The sequence below is a fragment of the Pogoniulus pusillus genome, chromosome 29, assembly GCF_015220805.1.
Source record: "Pogoniulus pusillus isolate bPogPus1 chromosome 29, bPogPus1.pri, whole genome shotgun sequence".
In the NCBI taxonomy this organism is placed as follows: Eukaryota; Metazoa; Chordata; class Aves; order Piciformes; family Lybiidae; genus Pogoniulus; species Pogoniulus pusillus.
In genome coordinates this window covers 648,209-671,031 of record NC_087292.1, presented here as the reverse complement: position 1 = coordinate 671,031, position 22,823 = coordinate 648,209, and the positions used below count along the sequence as shown (strand labels likewise).

At 57.1% G+C, this 22,823-nt stretch overlaps 1 protein-coding gene across 5 annotated transcripts in view; it reads right to left on the bottom strand.

The window, feature by feature from the left end:
• Positions 1-22,823, bottom strand: part of CHD6 (chromodomain helicase DNA binding protein 6) — a 105,793-nt gene that overhangs the window by 70,358 nt on the left and 12,612 nt on the right. For 3 of the 5 annotated variants that reach the window (XM_064167961.1, XM_064167967.1, XM_064167963.1), the window contains exon 2: positions 3,603-3,658. The exons of 1 other annotated variant lie outside the window; for it this stretch is intronic. In XM_064167961.1, the coding sequence (XP_064024031.1) occupies positions 3,603-3,635 (33 nt within the window). In that variant the 5' untranslated portion in view covers positions 3,636-3,658. Of the gene's footprint in view, positions 1-3,602; positions 3,719-22,823 lie in introns of those variants that run through there. One more of the 5 variants, XM_064167962.1, reaches the window with a different exon arrangement.

Genomic DNA, 22,823 nt, shown 5'->3' with positions numbered 1-22,823 from the left:
GGCTTCAAAGTCAGAAGAGCTCTCCAGAATGCAGAAGGTGAAGGGGTCACAGGGTTCCTCATCCCCTCCTCTCCAAGAGGCAAGTAAGGTTGCTCTGCTCTTCCCGGCTGCACAGGAGGGCAGCAGCTCTGCGGCTGGAGGAGCAGGAGAGCCGCAGGCACCGTGGGACAGCTGCGGTGATCCCTCAGGGGTTCAGCGAGTCAGAGCTTGGCAGAAAGGAGCAGGAGAGCCCTCGATGTCCAGAGCACAGACAGGAGAAGCAGCCCCAGGAGTGCCGGTGCTGCTGAAGCCCCCAAGGAAAATCCACTCTTGTCACTGCTCCTGCAGTACCCAGGCACTCCTGTCCCACCTCCATCAGCAGACAAGGCAGCCTGGCACGAAGCCTCCTCAGTCACAAGGGAAGTGACAGGTTTCAGGAGTTAGTCACAGCTTGGTGACAAACCCACCAGATTCTCAGGCAGTTGTAAGGAGGAAGAGTTGCGCAAACACAGCCCCTGCCTGTGCTAACAGCAGCCCCTCATCCAGTGCATCGTCTGGCAGTGCCCTGTGTGCCAAGCCATCCCAATCCAGGCAGGAAGGGTGGCACTGCTGTACCAAGGGGGCAGAGAGGAGCCCCTCCCAGAACAGCATGCTGCAGGACCCAACTCTCCAGCCCAGGCTTCATAATCCATGCACAATGGACATGGGCAGGCTCTGGGAAAGGGCAGAGCACATCCCTAACCTGTTCCTGAAGGAAGCTGGCAGCTCTCCTGCCATCTACCACCAATATGAAGTTGCCAGCACGTTGTCAGGCTTTGTACCCATTGGCTGGAGCCTACATCTACATAACAAGCAAGATGGAGTTTCTGCTGGCAGGGAGTCATGTGGCCTTGGTAGCCTCGGGAACAACACAAGCATCTTCTCTTCTGCAGAGAGCGCTCAGTGGACCCTGCAAAGGAACAGCCCTCCTGAACCATGGAATCATAGAATCAACCAGGTTGGCAGAGCTCCAAGCTCATCCAGCCCAACCTAGCCCCCAGCCCTGCCCAACCAACCAGACCATGGCACTAAGTGCCTCAGCCAGGCTTGGCTTCAACACCTCCTGCCACGGCCACTCCACCACCTCCCTGGGCAGCCCATTCCAATGCCAATCACTCTCTCTGCCAACAACTTCCTCCTAACAGCCAGCCTGAACCTGCCCTGGCACAACTTGAGGCTGTGTCCCCTTCTTATGGTGCTGGCTGCCTGGCAGCAGAGCCCAACCCCACCTGGCTACAGCCTCCCTTCAGGGAGCTGCAGACAGCAATGAGCTCTGCCCTGAGCCTCCTCTGCTGCAGGCTGCACACCCCCAGCTCCCTCAGCCTCTCCTCACAGGGCTGTGCTCCAGGCCCCTCCCCAGCCTTGCTGCCCTTCTCTCAACACCTTCCAGCACCTCAACATCTCTCTAGAATTGAGGGGCCCAGAACTGGACACAGCACTCAAGGGGTAGCCTGAGCAGTGCTGAGCACAGGGGCACAAGAACCTCCCTTGTCCTGCTGCCCACACTGCTCCTGAGCCAGCCCAGGATGCCATTGGCTCTGCTGCCCACCTGGGCACTGCTGCCTCCTCTGCAGCTCCTCTCTCCCACCACCCCCAGCTCCCTCTCTGCCTGGCTGCTCTCAGCCACTCTGGCCCAGCCTGTAGTGCTGTTTGGGGTTGCTGTGGCCAAAGTGTAGAACCCTGCACTTGGCCTTGTTCAGTCTCATCCCATTGGCCTCTGCCCACCCATGCAGCCTGGCCAGGTCCCTCTGCAGGGCTCTCCTACCCTCCAACAGCTCCACAGCTGCTCCTAGCTTGGTGCCATCTGCAAACTGACTGATGCTGGACTCAATCCCCTCGTCCAGATCACCAGTGAAGATACTGAACAGGACTGGGCCCAGCACTGATTCCTGGGGCACACCACTGGTGACTGAGATCATGAGGCGTCTGCTTCCAAGGCCTGGGAGCTCCTGGGCTCAGGTGTCCAGGGCTACACAGACTGGCACCTCTTGCTAGTTTGGCCTGCAAGGAGGCCCAGGGGGCCTTGGGGAGCAGCCATGCCCTTCACCATGCGATCAGGAACCCAGAGCAGCGTCAGGAGCCTTCCTGGCCAGGCCTTCTTCCAGACACTGAACCCACAGCAGCGCTTCTGACCATAGCACAGCCCCTCTTGGGGACACCACAGCACAGCCCACACAGAGCTGATGACCTCAGCAACGCTGGAGTCTGATCTCTGGCATGTGCAAGGACTGCCCTGCGCTGCTGCTGCCTCCAAGAGCTCAGGAGCTGAGCAGCTCAGCCTCCAGCCTTCCCTGCTCACACCAGGACGCCCTGATCTTCTACAGGTGGCGTCTGCAGCGGCACTTACACACAACAACCCCCACAGCTCTGCTGTGCTCCAGCCCCATCTCACTTCTGCAACCCCACTGCTAGAGCAGCCAAACCTGCTGCAGCAGTCCAGTGCAGCGCTGGGGACTTCTCACCTGGGCTTTGCTAGCACAGCAGAGATCACTCACCCCTGCCACACAGTCCTCTGCTCTCCTCCAGACCCTTCCCTGCCCCAGAGCAGTGGCCCAGCAGTGCTGGTACACCAGATCTGCTGCACTCCCTCCTCTGCACCTTGAGGCTGGCTCTGCCTCTTCCCATCTCTCCACTCTAGGACACACTGCCAGGCTCACCCCTCTAGGGCAAGCTGCCAGGCTCACCCCTTTAGGACACACTGCCAGGCTCACTCCTCCCCACCATCTGTGTGCTCTGTGCTCCCTTTCCCAGCCCTGCAGTGCCCGGCTTGCTGCAGGCTCAGAGCAGCAACCTCACCTCTTCCAAACCTCTCCCTCCCCTCCTCCTCTCCATCTCCCCACCACAGCAGGGCCATCTGCGGCTGTCCCAGGCAGCACCAAAAGGCTGCTTGCACACCAGCCCACAGTGGCACCAGCTCATCCCCTCCAACAGGTCTGTCCCTCAGCTCAGTGTTACATTTGAGGGCTTCCCACTGGAAGCGGCACAGCCAGAAGGCAGCTCAGGGCGGCGCAGCGCTCGCAGCAGCAGACCGGAGTCCTCCGGCGTGTCCCAGGTGCTGCCCCGCACTGCAGCGCGGCTGGCCAGGTCCCTCCTGCACGCGGTCACTACAGAGACCAATCTCCTCCAGCAGCAGTTGGGCCTTGTCACCCGAGGCAGCAGGTCAGCAGTGGCAGCTTGCTAGGATGGGATTATTTCTGAGCAAGGGATAATGCCCTGGCCAGGCTCTGACAGCCTCCCTGCACTGTCACGCTGCCCACAGCAGCCACAGCAGACATGTGGGCTTGGAATAGGGATGTGGCGAAAGCGAAGCCAGAACCGACACCAGGGAAGAGAAGGGCTGCTTCTCTTCAGGCAACAGAACCAAACTTAGAGCACTCCCATCACTGAGATAAATCCCACCTCAGACCCACCCTCTCTAGGCTGCAGCTCAGGTCAAATTTGGATGTGCTGAGCTGCAGCCCCATCTGGAAACGCAACCCACCCCCAGTCCCCTTCCCAGCACACACCAGCTGCAACCATTCACACCCAGAGAGCGTCCCCAGGCCTTGCCAGCTGAGATGGGAGAAGGAGAGAGGGTCACAAACCTGCTTTTCTTTTTTCTGTATTTTCATTATCATCAAATCTGGGATGAATGTTATTTCTGCAAGACACAACACAAAACAGTGTGACAATAAAGAGTGGTGGACCTGAGGCGCTGCCTTCTTCCACATCTGCCCTTCCAGAGGCTGAGCCCACCCCGGCGGTGCTCGGAGTAGCCAAGCTGCCGGAGTTAAATGCTCTCAGGGACAAGCTTGGGGACATCTGCTCTGCTGAGCCACGGCAAGGAGCCCAACCACACACCTCCCACCAGCGTGGTGCTACCTGAACCCCGCTGGGCGAGGCCAGCCTTGCAGCCACAGTCCCAGCATGAAGTGGTGCACCTGGGGGTGGTAGAGACACATAACAGAGACACACTCCACCTCCCCAGAGCTCCAAACCCACCTCGGGCACCTCTGAGAGACATGTCAGATGCTGCCAATCCTGCAGCAGTGAGGAAAGCAGTAAACAAGGCAGCTGCTGCCAAGCAGTAAGACACATGAGAGGATGCAGGGGCCTGGGGCAGGCTGCCAGCTGCCAAGGAAGAGCTCCTGGGGAGGGAGGATAGGGCAGCATGGGAGGGCAAGAGCCACACTGGAGGACCTCATCCCCCACCATGAGCTGCAGCAGCCTCAAAGCAGTGCTGCCTCCTCAGGTCTGTGCCCCCCCAATGTGGGAGGATGCTGCCTGAGGCCCTCACCTGGCAGCTCAGAGCAGAGAGGGGCTGCAGGCAGAGGTGACTCTTGAGCGACCCATCCAGCAGGCCTGCCGGGAGGAGCTGGGGTCGTGCATCCAGCTCGCAGCAGCTTAGTGCCAGAGGCAGAAATGCCTGCGGGAAACAAGTCCCCATACTGTCCCCCCACCAGGAGGGGACCGACAAGGGTCTGTGCTGATACAGCACCCCAGCTGCTTTCTGGGGCCCCCAGGCCTCCTGCACCACGGCACAGCACTGCGCCTGGTGCCTGTGCTCCAGCCTGGCCAGCAGCACCTTTCAGCTGGCATCTTCCCAGTGGCCACAGCAACCTGCAGGCACTGTGCCCAGCTGTGCCCGAAGGCAGAGGCACCCCCCTAGCACACCTCAAGTCATCAGATGGAGGAGAGACATGTACATGCCCAGGCCCAATTCTTCTGGGAACTGGGCACAGGTTGGCACTACCAGACCAGGGGAGCACCAGGCTCACCACTGGCCTCCTGCCCATGCACAGAGTCAGCTCTGGAAAGGGCATCAACCCCACAGAACAGAGTATTAGAACCACAGAGCCATGGAACTGCTGGGGTTGGAAGAGACTTTGGAGACCACCAAGCCCCACTGCCCACCCAGAGCTCACAGTGCCACTGCTGCTGCCAAGACAGCACCATTGCACCACGTCCCTCAGCACCACATCCAGCTGGCTTCTGAACACCTCCAGGGACGGGGACTCCATCACCTCCCTGGGCAGCCTGGGACAGTGCCTGAGAACCCTCTTGTGGTGGTCTAAAACTAACCCTCTAGCCTGAAGAAATTTTCCTAATATCCAACCTGAACCTTCCCTGGCACAACTTGAGCTGCTTCCTCTTGTCCTGCTGTGAGAAGACAGCGACCTCCACCTTGCACCAATCTCCTTTCAGGGAGCTGGAGAGCACAGTGAGGTCTCCCGCAGGCCTCTCCTTCTCCAGACTAATCAACTCCACTTCCCTCAGCTGTTCCTCACAGGTCTTGGGTTCGAGGCCCTTCCCCAGCTTCACTGTCCTTCTCTGGACCTGCTCCAGCCCCTCGATGTCTTTGGACTGAGGACGCAAAACCAAACCCAGCATTTGAGGTGGCCTCCCCAGTGACGAGTAGAGAGGCACTAGGCCTGCTGGCTGCACCATTCCTTATGCCAGGGTGAATGTGCCCACCAGCTGTGACAGCCAAGGGAGAGGCCCCAGCAGGTGCCCCAGCCACGGTACACTCCAGTTGCCAGGGTTTGCCCAGGCAGCAGATGCTTTCTGGGGAGCAGAGCCTCAGCAGTTGTGCCAGCAACAGGCACCAAAGAGCCCAGATGGTTTGGCTAAGTTTTAGACACCAATGTCACCAACACCTGTGTCCAGTGTCCCTCCTGTCCCACACCAGGCCCCTGCCATCCCTTGCTGCTGCAGCTGCCAGACTTGCCTGGCAGAAGGGCACAGCCTGCACCACTGCCTGAAGGCAAGGGCAGCAAACCCCAGCACCCCCCCAACACCGCCTCGCAGCACCCTGAGAGGCCCACACCTTACCCATGCCCAGAGCCACTTCTCCCTTGACCTCTCTTCCCATAAGGGAGAGCCCAACAGGTCCTACAGGTGGGCAGTGTCAGAGGGGACCAACTCTGCACACCGAGGCTGCTCCACAGCTCACCCCCACCACACCAAGAATCACAGTCACAGAATTATTGAGGCTGCAATGGACCTTTGAGATCAAGTCCAGCCTGTGACCTACACCACCACATGGACCACACCATGGCACTGAGTGCCACATCCAAGCTTTCCTTAAACACACCCAGAGATGGTGACTCCATCCCCTCCCTAGGCAGTCCATCCCAGTGTCTAGTTCCCCTTTCCATGGGGAAGTGCTCCCTAACATCCAACCTAACCCTGGGAATTGCTTCCTAACACCCAACCTAAGCCTCCTCTGGCACAGCTCCAGGCCATGCCCTCTCCTCTTGCCACAAGCTGCCTGAGAGCAGAGCCTGACCCCCACCTTACTACGACTTCCCTTCAGGCAGTTGCAGACTGTGCTAAGGTCCCCCTGAGTCTCCTCTCCTCCAGCCTGCACCCCCCCCAGCTCCCTCAGCCTGTCTCCAGCAGCCTTCCCCTCCAGCCCCCTCCCCACTCTCCTTGCTCTCTTCTGGCTCTGCTCCAGCCCTTCAATCTCTGTCCTGCAGTGAGGGCCCAGAGCTGCACACAGTGCTCGAGGCCTCCCCAGTGCCATACAGGGCAGAATGACAGCCCTGGTCCTGCTGCCCACACTGTTCCTGGTACCAGCCAGGATGCCACTGCCTCTCTGTGCCAGCTGGGCACACTACTGGCTCACATCCAGCCCCTGTCACCCACTGCCACGTCCCTCTGCAGCCACTCACCCCTCGTGGGTGCTCAGCTATTGGTAGCACCAGCGCTGTCTTCCTGCTCTGTTCTCTTTCCACTATCAAAAGGCTGTGAGGTCTCTCAAGCTGCCCCTTCCCCAGAGCCCTGGCAAGCCATGGGGCACTCTCCTTGTCACCTCCTTGCTACGAGGACACCCTGACCCTTCACTGAGTGTCCTGCTTGTCACTTGGCAAACACTGAGGGGTTTTGCAGGCCACCCCCAGCTCAGAGTTCACACAAAGCAAACCACTCCTGCACCTGCAGGCTAAGCCCAGACCCAGTAAGGCACCCTAAGGGGCCCCTGTGTGTCTCTGGCAGCCTTCTGCTGACACAGTGTGAGGAGAGCACCAGGATGGCATCCAGCAGCACCATCTTCTTGCAGGCAGAGAGCAGGACACTGGCAGCTTTCATCCACACCCCTCCAGGAGCCACTGCATCTGACCACTTCCTGATCCCAGGACAGGGTAAAAGCCAACCCAGAGAGAGACTGTGAGGGTACCTGCAACCCTTGGCCCCATCTCAGCAGAGCCAGGTCCCCACAATGGAGCACACAGTCAGTTTCACTGAGACCCAAGGGATGACAGGGATGGAGAAAGGCTCAGACATCATCTGTGCCACTTCTGGAAAGCAAAAGCCAAGGTAAGTATCTTGGTACGAGTTCCTGGCTGGCCCAGGCTGGAAGCCACTTACTGCAAGGCCTGCCAGAGCCTGCTCTTGCCACTGAGCTCTGGGTTTTCAAGGCTTCTTCTGTCGTTGTTAAAACAAACCAAGCATCACACGTGTGGATCACACACATTTAATGGCCTAGGTCACAGCATGCTCACCACCTCTGCCATGGTGGCACAGGCAGTGTCACAGCCACCAGAGGAACAAGGGGGCTGAAGAATGCCAGGCAGCTTCGCCCTGCAGCTCAAAGGTAACTTTTAGCAGGTACCAGGGAAGGACTTCGGCAGTTCCCTGGGTGCAGCAGGCTGCAGACCACCCCTGGCTGTAGAGGATCGCAGGGCGTGCAGAAGCAGCCCAGCCACTGGGCTAGCGAAGCTGCAGCTGGCAGCACTGGCACAGCTATGGAGAAGGAGGTCTTGGCCATCCCTCTGGCATGCTGTGAATGAGCACTGGGGCGAGCACGGTGAGGACACAGGTTAGGAAAGGACATGGGACAGCAGCGCACGGGAGGAGGTGTCTGCGACCAAAGCAGAGTGCTCACTTCTTGGCAGACCCCTTTGTCTCTTCGCCAGTTCCCACCTTCAGGTGAACTGTGGGAGACCACAGCCAGACCTGGGGAGGTGCCCTTCACAGTGCCCACTTTGCTACCACCATGTTCCTCCTTCTCTAGGCAGCGAGGGCTGCCCACAGCCACAAATGGATATGCTCTGTCAGGCAAAGTGCCCAGGAGTCCTCACTACAGGCCACGGCCCAGTATAGTTTTGCAAGCACTGGGCACAGGCCACAGCCAGCAAGAGGCAGGCAGGAACAGAGTCAGCAGAGCCTCCCTCTCACCCAGCCCCTTCCCAAAGAGCCATGAGAAAACATCTACAGGTCTTCCTTTTCCTATCTGTCCCCGTATACAGCAGCTTGAATGTGCCAAGCTCTACGCAGAAATTGCTTGCTCTGTTCCCATGCCATTGCTGGCAGAGCCCAGATGCTTGGCACAGCAGGGGGTGCAGGGGCCAGGCCAGCCCCAGGGCAGGGCAGTCTCATGCCCAGCAGCAGTCTCAAGGCACCAGCAGCCAGGTCTTCTCTACACTCAGACGTCCTGCTCCAGCTGCTGACAGGCACACAGCCGCAGTGCCCTCACCACAGCTGTGTCTATGTGGCACTGGTGGCCACTGTGCTCCTCTGCCGCGGTAAAAGCAGGCTGAGCTGTTAGACCCAGAGCAGACAGACAGCAGCTGTGACCGTGTGCAAGGACAGCCCCAGCAAGGCCACTGCCAGCATGAGGAGGAAGTGCTTGGTCTCCTGTACCATACAGCAGCCCAGGTCCTGGTGGGGCCCTGCTGCACCTCCCAACGTGCTGTGCCATCCTGGTTTGGGGAAGTCTGTGCCAAACTGGGTGGGCCAAGAACTAGAGTCACTGTGGCCAGCTATGAACTCAGGCACTTCACACATCGTAATGTTCACAGCCTTGTGAGGCAAGCAGGGCCTGGCATGGCCTCTCAGGGGACCAGCTGGGGACAAGGAAAGGGACACAGTCACACGGTGCTGTGATCTGCTTTTGCCTGCTGCACACAGAGCATCACCTGGCCCCAGAGCCAGGAACTTGCCAGAATCCTGAAGGCAAAGATGTCACCTTCGAGGGAGCACCAGCACACTGGCCAGCCAGTGGCTCCGGCGAGAGCCCATTTCACTGACCACCGCCATGCTCACGGAGCGTTTGCAAACGCAACCTGCCCGCGGAGCCGACAGCCCAGCCTGCCGGAGCAGCAGCGCTCCACACGGACACCAGCAGCACTCCGCCAGCTCCGCAGGCTGCTGCCTTCAGCGCCGGGGACTCTGCACTCTCCCTGCTCACCTTCTGCTGCCTTCTCACCCCAAGAGAACTGATGCACGCCAGTGCTGCCAGCTGCCACAGCAAGCCCTCGTCGCCGAGGCTGTGGCACCCCTTGGCAGCGAGCGCTGCAGGCCGGCAGCCGCTACGCTGGCAGGCTGGCTGTGTGCACAGGAGCTACCTTCTCGTGTCTCAAGGGACCAAGAAGCTGTGAGCTGTCCCTCCGCGCCGGCAAACCAACTCGCTGTGGCGTGGGCTCTGCAGAGCCCCCGCTGCTAGCAGTGATGCTTCCAGTTACAGAGTTCGGGGCACAGCAGCTTACCGATCCTCCTCCTTTGGGTGCGTTTTTACTGCTCTGAAAGCAGGAGACGTCCCTAGGCCAGGCCCTGCCCACGCCATGCCAACATTTCCTGTGGCTCCTGTCTGAGCTCCTCCAGGAGCTGCAGCATCTGTGCACAAGCCAAACCCCTCAGAAACCCCAGGCCCGAGCGGACAGCAAGCCAGGCCCAGGCGGTGCCCATGTGCTCGCCCCCTCCTGTCAGACAGGCTCCTCCGCAGCTGCCAGCACGGTCCCAGGGCAGGGGCTGAGCTCATGGGCTCCCAGAACCCTGGGACACACACAACCCTCCCACTGCCAGCCCTGAAAGCAGGTACAGGAGCTCTGTGAAACCAACCCCACTGTGGGGAGCAATCATGGATCTGATTTGCAAATCCTTCTCCATTGGCACACATCGCTGTGGAGCAGTTCACCTCTGTGCTCCCTCAGAAAGAAGATCAGATCTGCTCAAGATTATCTTCAACTGGAGGATAAAAATAGGTGACAAAAATAAGCTGAGTCAAGGAGAAGCCACAGGAGCCCAGACCAGTTGGCCTGTATAGACAGAGCTTCCCCAGGGCTACAGGACTTCTAACATGCACTTCAGAACCATGGTAGCCAAGCGTGGGGGCAGAGCTCAGTGTATGAAGCTCCAGAGCACTAACAGAGACATAGCCAAGGCAAAGGTGAGTGAGCCCATCCTGGCCTGGATTTGCCCCAGAACTTGCAGGGCATCCAAGCTAGAACCTAGGAATTGCAGAGCTGTGGCCATAGTGTGTTGCCCAGTACCACACAGCACAGAACTCATTGGTGTCAGCAGAGAGAGAAGAAGGCCATCCTGAGCACACAGCACCAGGGACAGGCTGTGCTGGGACTGTCTTTCAGCGCTGTCATGGAGAGCCTTGAGCAACCCCAGGGACTGCCTAGGACAAAGCCACCACATACATGCTTTTCAAGACTGCACCCAATGGGCAGACACTGCCAGTGCCTAGGTGCTCTTGCATGTCAAAAGGAAAGGAGGGGCCTGGCATAAACCCCAGCACCTCTCCAAACATTCCACCTTCCATTGCATTTCTGTGCCACAACATCCAGATTCCAGCTTTCTCAACACCCACTTAGTGGATAATGAGAGGGCTGTAGGTGTGGTGTACCTGGGCTTCAGTAAAGCCTTTGGCACCGCTGCCCACAGCATCCTCATGGCAAAACTGGCTGCCCTAGGCCTGGGTGGGTGAACTTGCCTGGGTTAAAATCTGGCTGATGGCCAGGCTCACAGAGTAGTAGGGAATGGAGCTGGTGTCTGATCACAGGTGGTGACCCCCAGGGCTCAGTGCTGGGACCAGCTCTCCTTAAAGGTTTCATCAGCAGTCTGGATGAGAGGACTGAGGCACCCTCGGTAAGTTGCAGATGACACTAACCTGGGTGGCAGTGCTGACCTGCTGGAGGGTAGGAAGGCCCTGCAGAGGGACCTGGCCAGGCTGGATCCACGGGCTGAGGCCAGCTGCATGAGGTTCAACAAGGCCCAGTGCTGGGTCCTGCACTTGAGTCACAACAACCTCAGGAAGGCTCCAGGTCTGGGGCAGAGTGGCTGGGAACTGCCCAGCAGAAAGGGATCTGGGGGTGCTGGTTGACAGCACCTGAACGGGAGCCAGGGTGTGCCCAGGTGGCCAAGAAGGGCACCGGCATCCTGGGCTGGAGCAGCAATGGTGTGGGTGTGGGCAGCAGGAGCAGGGAGATGATCATGGCCCTGGACTGGGCACTGGTGAGGCCACACCTTGAACCTCAAAGTTCAGTTTTGGGCCACTCATTCCAAGGACACTGAAGGGATGGAGTGGGCCCAAACACAAGTCCTGTGAGAAATGACTGAGTGACCTAGTGTTGTTTAGCCTTCAGAAGAGGAGGCTGAGGGGAGGCCTCATTGCTTTCTACAACTCCCTGAAAGGAGACCGCAGGGAGGTGGGGTTGGGCTCTTCCTAGTATCAAGTAATAGAAGGAGAGGAAATGGCCTGAAATTGCACTGAGAAGGTTTAGGTTAGAGATAATTAAAAGTTTCTTTGCTGCAAGAGTGGTCAGGGATTGGCACAGGCTGCCCAGGAAGGTGGCAGTGGCCCTATCCCTGAAGGTGTTGAAGATGGTTCAACATGGCACCTGGGGGCAGGGTTTAGTGGGCACGGTGGTGTTGGAGTGATGGTTGGACCAGATGATCTCGGAGGGCTTTTCCAAGCCAAGCCATCCTGGGACCTGCTGCGAATCCATCCCCAAGCAGGGGCACCCACCTGTGTGCTCGCCCCAGCGCAGGCGCTCGGCCAGCAGAGTGCCCAGGCCCGCGCCTGTGTGTGCAGCTGCTGCTCCAGCACTGCAGCAGGAACGGCACACTCCTGCACCCCAAGGAGAGCAAGCAGCACTGCAGCAAAGCAGAGCCAGGAGATGTCCTGAAGCAGCAGGTACACCCTGAGGCAGTGCGTGGTGAGGGCAGGTCCCAAGGGTGGCTGGATTCGTCCCTGAGAAGGGCAGCAAAGGTCCCAGGGCAGACCTCCCAGGCAGGACCCTGGCAAGCAGGCCTCATGGCTCCAGCAAGCCAGGCACAGCAGCTCCTCAGGATACTGCTCTGATCAGCTGCCTACAGCACCTTCCTGTCACTGTTCTGGATGCCCTGCACCCCATGGCAGAGCACACTTCTGCAGACACAGTGCCCAACTGGAGCTGTTCAGGGCACCCTTTTGAAAGTCTCCCACATAACAGGCAAGGATTTTGCAGCTACACAGGCAACATCCTTCCTGGCTCACTAAAGGCTCTGAAGCACAGAAATGAAGCAGTAGCTGCTCAGACATCACCCTGACAAGATCACACCAGCTGAAGGGCCTTGCTGGGACAGGCTGCAGGTGTCCCCACACCTTCCTCCCTTGCTCTAAACCACCATGCTTCCTTGACATTGCTGCCCAGCCGACACCAGCACTGCCTCACCCAGACACCTTACACCAGCCACACTACGGCACCATTCAACATCAAAGCTCCCACCAGGGCCACCCATATCACGCAGCATGTCCCTGCTCCTCTGTGCTTGGCAGAGCTTCGCCCTGCAGCTCCACTCGAGCTCCCGTGAGGGCCGGTGCAGGAGGCTTTGGTTCCTGCACCTGCCTGGCTTCTCCCGCCTGTTATTTCTGTGACATTTCTACCTTGTGGAGGGGACTGAGAGGAGCAGGCAGGCCCCAGCAGGAGGAACAAGGCTCTCTGTGGATGGAGCCCAGCCCTGGGTCAGGCTCAGCTGGGGCTGGAGCTGCACCAACAAACACAGCACTCGCCCTGTCTGCACTCAGCCCCCGGCAAGGGGTCACAGCACATCCAGCGCTTGTGGGAGCTGACAGAGCTGAGAGCAAACTCAGGAAGCTGGGGAAGCCTTGGAGAAGTCTGTGCCAGGCAGTCGGCAAGGAAGAGCTCCTCTGTGCAGCCCAGCAGACGCTGGGACCTTGCCCAGCATGTCACTGCACCTCGCTTCAAAGCGCACTGCCAAGTGGAGGTCAGCAGCCAGTCCTCTGTAGCCAGCCCCACCAACAGCTTCCAGCCTTTTCCCTCCAACGCTGCTGAGCCCCCGCCCAGCAGCACATTCCTGGCCAGGCTGCCTGCCCCGGCTAGGGGGCAGCCCAGGGGAGCGTTTCCCAGCCCTTTTGCGAGTCTCAACCACCCGGAGGAGTGACCGAGGGCAGGCTGATCTGGCAGGCTTTGTTCTCTGGCCTGGATCCACCCAAAGAAACGAGTATGTCCTAAATCCAGTCTGAGACGTCTTCAGGACAACAGCAGGGCTGGGTAAGAGACATCTGTGGTAGGACCCTCCACGTGCGCCATGGGCACCCATCTGCAGCGTCTCTGTATGGCCACTGTGACAGCATGGGAGACCTGCACTGCTACGGGCACAGAGCTCCAAGGAATGGTCACTGTCCCACTGCTGGCAGCAGCAAACCCAGAAGACAAATTGCCACAGGACACCAAAACATTCCTAGTTTGTGACTTGCAAAAGTAGCTGCAATGCCAGCTTGCCTGCCACTGGTAAGTGGTGATAAATAAGCAGCTTTCTGGGGTCACCCCTTACCCACCACATGGATCTCAGCTAACCTCAGGCACATCCCAGAGCAGTCTCAAAGTCATGACCCAAAGAAGTCTCCCTGTTTAATGAGATAAGCAGAATTTGGCCAGGTTTTAAAATTTTAAAGACAACAAAGTCTGAAACAGTGTTCTCAAATATTGATTCCATTTACATAGTGCTGAGCCACTGCTCTGTGACCACAGCGAGCAGCAGCCTCCTGCTGCTTCAGTCTTCCTGGGACAATGGCAGCTGCAGCACAGACGTCCAGCCTGACAGCACTCAGGAGGAAAATCCCAACGCAGCAGCCAGTGGGGCATGAAGCTTCCAGACAGACACCAACTAGCCCCACAACCTGGCTTCCAAACCCGATGGAGCTTAATATTAGTGCAAAATAATAAATTATTTCCAGTGCTCATCACCCTGTGTGATGGTGCTGGCAAGCTCTGGTGAAGTTGGCTCACTCATCACAGAAGCACAGAATGGACTCCAGAGCTCAGCCAGTCCAAGCCCCTGCACTCAGCAGGTACATCCTCCACTAGAGCAGGCTGTCCACAGCCCTGTCCAGCCTCACCTGGAACATCTCCAGGGCTGCGCCTCAAGCACCTCCCTGGGCAACCTGTTGCAGTGCTGCAGCAGCCTCCTGGGGCAGAACTTGTTCCTCACATCCAATCTCCATCTGCTCTGCTCTGCTTTGCAGCCATTGCCCTCGTCCTGTCCCTGCAGCCCTTTGGCCACAGTCTCTCTGCAGCCTGCTTGCAGCCCCTTCAGGCACTGGCAGCAGCTCTGAGGTCTCCTCTCTTCTCCAGGCTTCACACCCCCAGCTCCCTCAGCCCGTCCTCATAGCAGAGGTGCTCCAAGCCCCTGATTATTTTTGTAGCCTCCTCTGGACCCTCTCCACCAGGTCCATGTCCTTCTGTATTGAAGGCTCCAGTGCTGGATGTAGTACTCCAGGTGAGGTTTCACCAGAGTGAAGTGGCAGAATCCGCTCACTCCATTTGTTTGCCACACAAGGTGCTCAGGCAGCAGGGACAAGCCTGCATGCATGGGAAGTGCAGTGCAGAAGTGGGCACCACCCCAGGGCTGCTAGCAGGGCACTGCTGCAGCAGGCAGCTGGCTGGGTCCAGGCTGCTGTGTGCTTTCTGGGAGCACCGCTGGGCTAGTGGAGAGCAATTGGAGGGCAGCTGAGTGCCAGCCACCAGGCCCAGCAGAAGGAAGAGCTTGCAGCTCTTGTTTTTCCCAAGGAAAAGGACTTCAAAGAGTACTCAAACCTCAGCTTGCTTTTTTGAAGCAAGCTTCCAGTCTCAGAGGCTACAGTTTCACACCAGGAAAATAGAACACAGCAGATTTTGCACCAGAGGCATGATCCTGACGTCTCCCACCCTCCCCAACTTGCAGCAGGCCAAGTCCTTGACAAGGGGCATGCAGCACAGTGAGCCATACACTGAGAGCAGGCGCCTCAGAGCTGCCTCAGCACCTGTAGTCCTCATCACAGGCACTCAGCGACCTGCTCTTGGCTCCTTTTCCCTGAAACCTCTGCAGGTCAGAGCAGCTGCTTCCACACGTGGGTAACAACAGGAGCAGCAGCTCCACACTCCACTGATCAGCAGCTCTCCCACCCCGTTCGAGGCACTCACAGGCCCTGGCTGTCTTTTTAACACCACCACCTCAAATCTCAAGAGAATAGAGGACTCCAATGGAGGCACTCAAAAGCCTGATGCTGTTACAGGAAGGTTGCACAAGCACTGTTAACTGAACTCCCGTAGGCAGCTGTTCCACAGGAAAAGCCCTGCTCACCAATGCTGCATGCTAGCAGCAATGCCAGAACCCAAATCTAAAGTTTGGATCCAGAACTGGGAAGATCAGGCAGTGTGTGCTGGCATCCACACTCTTCAGCAGCCCTGCAGAGAGGAGACCACACAGCTGCTGTGCCAGTCCCTGTGAGTAAAGAAGGAAGGGAAAAAAGGGCAGTGAGTTCATGTTCCCAAGACCCTGCCCCACTGCTCTACTTAGAGCAGTTCTCTGATTAAAAAAAAACATCCAGAAAGTTGCACAGAAGATGGGAAGGCAGCAGGGGAGGAAGCCCAGCTCGCCCCACCGCTGCATGTCGGGCAAGCCTGCTGCGTTCGTGGCCAGAGTGGGAGCTTCCAGACATCTCACCCTGGAGAAGACTCCTCTGGTAGCCTTGTCTGGGATAACATTAAATTGAAAAGAAGTTGCAGTGATAGAGGTGCTGGAAAGGGCTCTGTAGAAGAAACTGGGGGCTGCTAAGACATCTAGGCTTACCCTAAGAACTCGTCCACAAGAATGTCCCTGTCCAATGCTCTGCCAGAAGATTAGGGCTGGGATAATCTGAGACAAATAAAGTCCAGAGTTGCAGCTGAACTGGGGTTGGAAAGAGGCTACGAAAGTAACTGTCAGCTCTCAAGCAACCTGAGCTGGGAGAAATCACTGGTCCAGGTAATGGGCAGGAGACTTCTCCCAGGAAAATCAGGGTCATAACTAGAAGAAAACCCAGATGTGCAGCAGCAGTGGGACAAGGGAGGGCTCACCTGAGAAAACAGAGGCTGCAAGAGACCTCACGTGGGAGAAAGCCTCCATGGGGGAATTGGCTGGGGCTGGGCTAAGGCTCAGCTGGAAAACCAGGGTTAGAGTGTGGAGAAAGCCTGGACCTCATGCAGGGATGGGAAGGGGCTGCAAAAGGAACAGGGGCAGCCAAGAGCTGTGAGGGGCTCGGAAGCCTTCCCTATGGCTTGTTGAGAAAAGAGTTCCTAGGGCTGGGCTTGGACTGAGTGGGGCTGGAGAGGAGCTGCCAAGAGACCTGGGCTGGGAGACACCTTTCCCTGAGATGGGCACAAAAGGGTTTGAGAAGGACAACACCTGGAGAACTGCTGGAGTGAAGCTGGGAAGGTGCTGTCAAAGGTAAGCAAGTGCTGTTGTTAAGAGTCCTGGGCTGAGAGAAACCTTTGCTGTGGACAAAAAGCTTCAGTCTCTCTTCCCTACAGTTCTCCACAAGTAGTAAGTTAGTGTTGAATGAGAGAGGCTATAGCTCAAGCCTGGGCTGGGACTCCAGTAGGCAAGCTGGCCCTACCCAGAGAGCTGGGTGGTTCTGTTTTCATCTGGCCAGTGGCTGTGCCACTTGTTCTGGCATTCTGCAGGAAAAGCAGAGCTAAAGGCAGGGTCAGAGTCAGGGCCAAGGGAGCCTGGAACTGCAGCTGAACTGGGGCTGGAAAGGGGCCGAGAGGCCTGGGCTGCAAATTATCTTTTGTACAGTAGGTCTTGTCAGAAGGTACAGCTATAAAATTTGAGTTAGGCTAACAGTGATGGAAAGGGAAGGCCTCGAGATGCAACTGGAGCAGTAATGTAACGGGGCTGCCCAAGCTGGGGCCTGCAAAGAGACTGGGAGTGAGAGAAACCTTTGGTCTGGAAAACAGCTCAGCAGCCTTCTCTATACATCTTCCCCCAAAATGCAAGAGTTAGGGCTGGCCAGAGAGGGGCCAAAAGGAAAGAGTCAGGAGACCTGCACTAGAAGAAGCCTCTGGTCTACCAGCTGGCTTTGGGGCCATATCCACCCATTCCAGAGGAGTGAAGGGGAGAACTGCAGCGTGAGAGCTGCTGCTGGAGCTGTACTGGAAGGCAGCTGCAAGGACACTTGAGATGGGCGAATTTTTACCCATGGAATGCCTGGGGGTCCTTGTCTGAGGCTCCGCAGGAAAATGAGGACTAGATTTGAGAGACAACTTTTCCATTTACAGAAATACAAAGACAGTCAGGCTGCTGGCAGCCTTCACTCAGGTGCAAAGGAACAGTGCACAGTGACAGCATATCTGAAAATCAAATGCTTGTTTTGGGAGGCTGGTGCTTCGCTGAGCCTGGTTGACTCTCTACAAGGACAGGCAAAGGCTCAAGTTTTGCCTTTTTGTGTAACCTCTTCCTCAAAAACATCCATTCTTCCTGGAACTCTACAGAAAAGACAGCCCGAGGCACTGCAACTCTTTTCACTGCAAAATGATGAGAGCTAGAGAAGGACTGCGCAGAGGAGCTTCACCACAGAGAGCACCAACACCATCCCAGATTGAATTGCACTGAAATAGATCTTGGGGGAAGGAGCTTCAGTCAGATTGGCCTACAAGTCTGCTGGCCTCCACGGCCAACCATCTGAAAAGGCAGCCGTGTTAGCAAGCAGAAGAGGATGTGCCCACAGGTTACATATACCAAGAGCAGGCAACAAGATGATCTGCACCATCCAAGCTGCTGTCAGTTGACATCCTACTTGCCTAGGGGGTTGGACTTGATGATCTCCTTGGGTCCCTTCCAACCCCTAATACCCTGTGATCCTTCTGGGAGACTCTGCAGGTGTGCTCTCACATCTGGAACTCCATTTGATTTTGCAGTGCATCACTCAAAATAGGCTAGGGACATCTAACTCCAATGAACACCAAGCACCCAGCAAAAAGGAGAGGATCAGCCAAACAGGGCCAGTTCCCAGGGTCCCAACAAGACAAACTCTTCAGTGGAATGGGGCAGAGGGATGAATCACTGGTTCAGTTTTGGACCCCCCACTTACAAGGAGGACATGCAGGAGCTGAAGCATGTCTAAAGGGCCACAAAGCTGGAAGGCTCTCTCTCACACAAGTCTTGTGAGGACCAGCTGAAGTACCTGGGGTTTAGCCTAGAGAAGAGGACGCTGAGGGGAGACCTCATTGCTCTCCACAACTCCCTGAAAGCAGGTTGGACTGAGTTGGGGGTCAGCCTCTTCTCCCTTTATCAAGTGACAGAACAAGAGGAACAGGCCTCAGGTTGTGCTGAGGAAATTTAGGACGGACATAAGGAACAATTTCTTCCCCAAAATAGCTGTCAAGCCCTGGAACAGGCTGCCCAGGGAAGTGGTGGAGTCTCCATCCATGAAGGGATTTAAAAAGACACATAGACATGGTACTTAGTGACATATTTTAGTGTTAGCTTTATGCCTGGACTCAATGACCTGAGAGGTCTTTTGTAACCTAACATGATCCTACGGTTAACAAAAAATTGGAATAGTCCTCAAAACCAGTAAGGCTCAAGGCATGACCTAGCACTGATCTCACTGGGAACAGTCCTCAAAACCAGTAAGGCACAAGGCATGACCTAGAGCTGCTCCCCCTTGGGGCCACAGCAAGCCTTGCCTCAGCCCATCCCTCTCCCCAACTCTTGCACCTGTCCCTAAGATACCCACATAAGCACCACCAAGGATGGGCCCAGAGATGGCTTTAAATGCCAAAGTGGAGCCTCTGAGCACAGGCTGGCACTCCCCCATCACAGCCCTTCACAGATGTCCCCTCAGGCATCCTGCATCCCAACAGGAACAGATGCTCTAACAGCCCCTCAGCCATGAATGTCAAGGCACTTCAGGAGGAAAGTTTTACTTGTAGCCTTTGTCCAAAGAGCAGCTTTCATTTCCTGCAGGAAAATCACATCTGCAGCATGCTGAGGACAGCAGGAGTCAGCAGCCCTGGATGCAGTCCTGGTTTTGCTTTGCCTTCACTTCAACAGGCTCCCCTGGCCCCTACTTTCAAGCCTTGCTCTCTCTGCCAGGGCTCACCCAGACCCCCACCCCACGGAACAGCTGCAGCTCAAGGTCCCTGAGGCCAGGCCAGCCCCAGCAGATGGGCAGCAGCCAGGCAGCAGAGCTGGCATGGGCAGGTGTGAGCACAGACTTGCCTGTGCCACCAGGGTCCTGTCCTCAGGCTTGTCCCCAATAGCCAAAGGGCCACAAACTCGAACAAAGCAGAGGCCTCAGAATCTGCAGACATGGCATGTGCCCAGGCTGGACGGGGCTCTGGCCAGTCTGATCTAGGGTAGGGTGTCCCTGCCCATCACAGGGAGGTTGGAACTAGATGATCCTTGTGGTCCCTTCCAATCCTGACTGATTCTACGATTCTCTTCAGCACAGATGAGCATTTTCCTGCTTTATTTCCTGCAGTCCAGGTCCATGTTCAGCTGCTGGAGAGAGGCAGGTGGCTTCCTTCTCCACAGGGGAACAAGACAGATTTTATCTGTAGCAATAAGCCGCAGCCAGGAAACAATGCCTGTGCTTCAAAGGAAAACCAACACCCAACTGCCAGCTCCTTGGGGACTCCAGATCCTCTTCAGGAGGATGAGCAAAAGGGACATGTGGCTTTCTTCAAGGGAAGAAGGAAAGAACTGAGATTCACAGAACAAGCAGTGCTCACAAGCAAGGGGCACCCCCGGGCGCACGTGGGCACGGCAGCATCACACTCAGAAAGCTGCACTGTTCTTCTGCACCTCCGGAGTAGGGTTCTGCTGCAGAGCCTCTCAAAGCTGCCTCAGCAGAGCCGAAACAGGGAGCAGCCTCGGGTTGCAGCCACAGGCATCATGAGCAGTGACTTGTGAGCTGACATGTGCCACTACACAAGACATTTCCATTCTGACCTCAGCCCACAGCCCTGACAACCACTCATGGACACAAGGAAGCCACTCAGTGCTCTGCCCATGCACAGCACATCTCAATCAAGCAATAGAAGTCCAGCTGCATTTGCTTCTCAGCAGGTCCCTGGGGTACTCAGGTCCCAGGGTGGGAGAGAGAGATGCAAAGCAAGCACCACCTGCCTCACACCACAGTGAGGCATGAAGCCACTTCAGTAACTACCTTTAGTCCAAGGTAGGAGCACACTGCCAACCCAAAGCACTCAGTGACACTGCAGGCTCACAGCACTATGTTAAGCCACTATGGAAACACAAGCTGGGCTCCACAGCTCACCAGGAGCTACTAGCCAACATTTAGTAGCAATGTTCCCAGCTGCTTTTCCTCCACTGCAGCCGCGAAGAGGACCTCATTGTGTGGTTCAAAGGCATTCAAGACAGCAGACCCACACTTCACGCTGCTTAATACAAACCAGAAGTAGTCTAGAGCAGCACACCTGGCTCCCAGACATTCCCACTCATCCTCCAAAACAGCTGGCTCTGTCCCCACTGGAGATGCACCCTCTCTGGGCTGATCCTACATGCCCAGCCTTGCTCCTCACAGCCCAAGCATCCCCTTCCCAGGCACAGGAGCAGCACCAGGCACCACACTGCTGGCCCAGGCTCAAGGTGACAAGGTCTTATTGCAAGCAGCTCCTCTAAGATAGAGGCATCAAGAAGTGTCCAACATCCATCTGTCAACAGACCTCTGGTGACACTTCCTTACAGATGAGCAGTGCAAGCCTCACTCCCCTCCTCATGATCTCCCTCTCTCTCTCCCCCCTACCAGTGTGACTACGGAAAGGGTCCCTTGAAAATACAGATGCCAACAGGCACAGTATTCTGCATGCAGGGCCAAAGGACAGACAGGAAGGTAAAGAAGAGAGGAGAATTGGCACAGCCATGCCACAAAACCACTGACTTTCAAACAGGTCTGCCCTGCTGAAGCACCTCAGCAAGTGTTGCATGTCCTCAGTGCCTAGGCACAGCTTGAAGGGGTTAGTCTGAGGTACCAGGTCAAACCTGCTGCCCAAGCCAGATGGCCTAGGTGCAGCCAGGGAGGCTCAGCACACCAGAAGATGTGCCACTCTGCCCTGAGAAAGGCTGGCAAAGAACAATGTGCAGGCAGATGAGAAGATGCAGATCTTTCCAGAGCAGGCGCCAGCACTCCCAGCAGCACAGAGCTGCAGGCAGCACCCACAGACACAGCACAAGAGGCCTGTTCGGCCCTTCCACATACAAGGCAGCAGTAAAGGGTACCAGGCAGTGGGGCAACCAAGAGCTTCCAAAAGCCTGTCTCACAAGTAAAGGGGCCCATTCCTTCTGCTCCACACCACCAACCATTATGCCAGCATCAGTATTCTGGGGAGGCAGGGACACCCCTGCTGCCTCACACAAGCTGCAGAAGCAGCTGCTTGAAGGAAGAGATGCTCCAGCCCCGGCAGCTCCCCACCGCCTGCTGACAGTGGGCCTTGGCTCAAACATGATGGAGCAGTGTCTCCTGCCTGGCAATAGACCTTCAACCCTGAGGCCAGGGAAGAGTAACCAGGAGCCACTCCCTGCTAGGCAGAGATGACACCAAGCCGTGTAACTTTTGTACCGGGGTCAGGCGCTATGTGAAAGCTTTCAGGACTTTGCTGAGCTGAAGCATTAATGCTGCTGCTCCAGCAGGAACTCCCAGAGTCCTGGTACTTGGCACTGGTCAGAGGCATAGGAACAGCATCAGCACCTCATGCTGTGCCCTATCCCACAGCCTGGAGACCCTCTTGCAACAGCACACTGACCAGAAGCGTGTCAGGCCAAGCTGCACCAGTGTGCTGGGGGCACAGGACCTCGGCAAGCAAACACGGACCATTCCCAAAGGAGCAAGGGTGCCTGAAGACATTGCTTGCCAAGTGCTTTGTGAAATTGCCCTCATCACCAGGAGCACTATGGAGTAGCAGATGACGGGCCAGGGCTGATGGGCTCTGGCAGGCTCTCCCAGACAAGCTGGGGCACCAGAGTGGCCTACAGAGCACTCTCCGCTCTCTGTAGCTTTCCTGCTGGCAAGACAGGCAGTAAGCCCAAGGATAACCAAACATGGCCCAGGCACCAGCCACCCTCCCTACCTGATGCTTCCACACCACAGGTGAGCAGCAGGAGAATCTTGACCCACGCTCTTCTTCAGTGCACCAAACAGCAGGGACAGACATCTGCAGTCCCCTGGTGCTGTTTGGTTCTTGCCACCTTATCAATTCCTGTTTCCAGGCAGGGCTGCACAGACATGTCTCAGCCGGTAGAGCTACCAGAGCTTGAAGCCCGAGTATCTGTGGTGCAATCCAGAGGGACTCAGGCAACTACATTCCTGTGGGCTGCATGGAGAAGAGAAGGGGCTCTGCAGTGCCGTCGCCCTGCCACTGGATTCTGAGAGGTGGCCCTGCTCAGCTGGGGAGATCAGGCAGGGGAGAGGAGCACTGACAAGACAACCACCTGCAAAACATCGAAGGGGCAGAGCTAGGGGAGGGGGAAGAAATAAAACCGCACAAGAGAGACAGTTCTCTGCCTGGCTCCTCCCAGCCAGCTCTCGGCGAGCCGAACGAAGGAGGGCTGCGTGACCCGGCACAGCCTCCTCCGCTGGGCAAAGCAGCAAGGCAGGCGACTGCTCCCGCACGGCGCCAGCGCCCCGAGCCCCTGCGGGGTGCGCTCTGCAGGGGGCTGCAGCCGCTGTCAAAAGCCACCCGTCTGCAGGCCATCACGCAAGCAGCCCCGGCTCTCGCCACAGCCTCTGCAGCAGGATTTGCGGCTGCAGCTGCTGCTGGCCTCGCCAC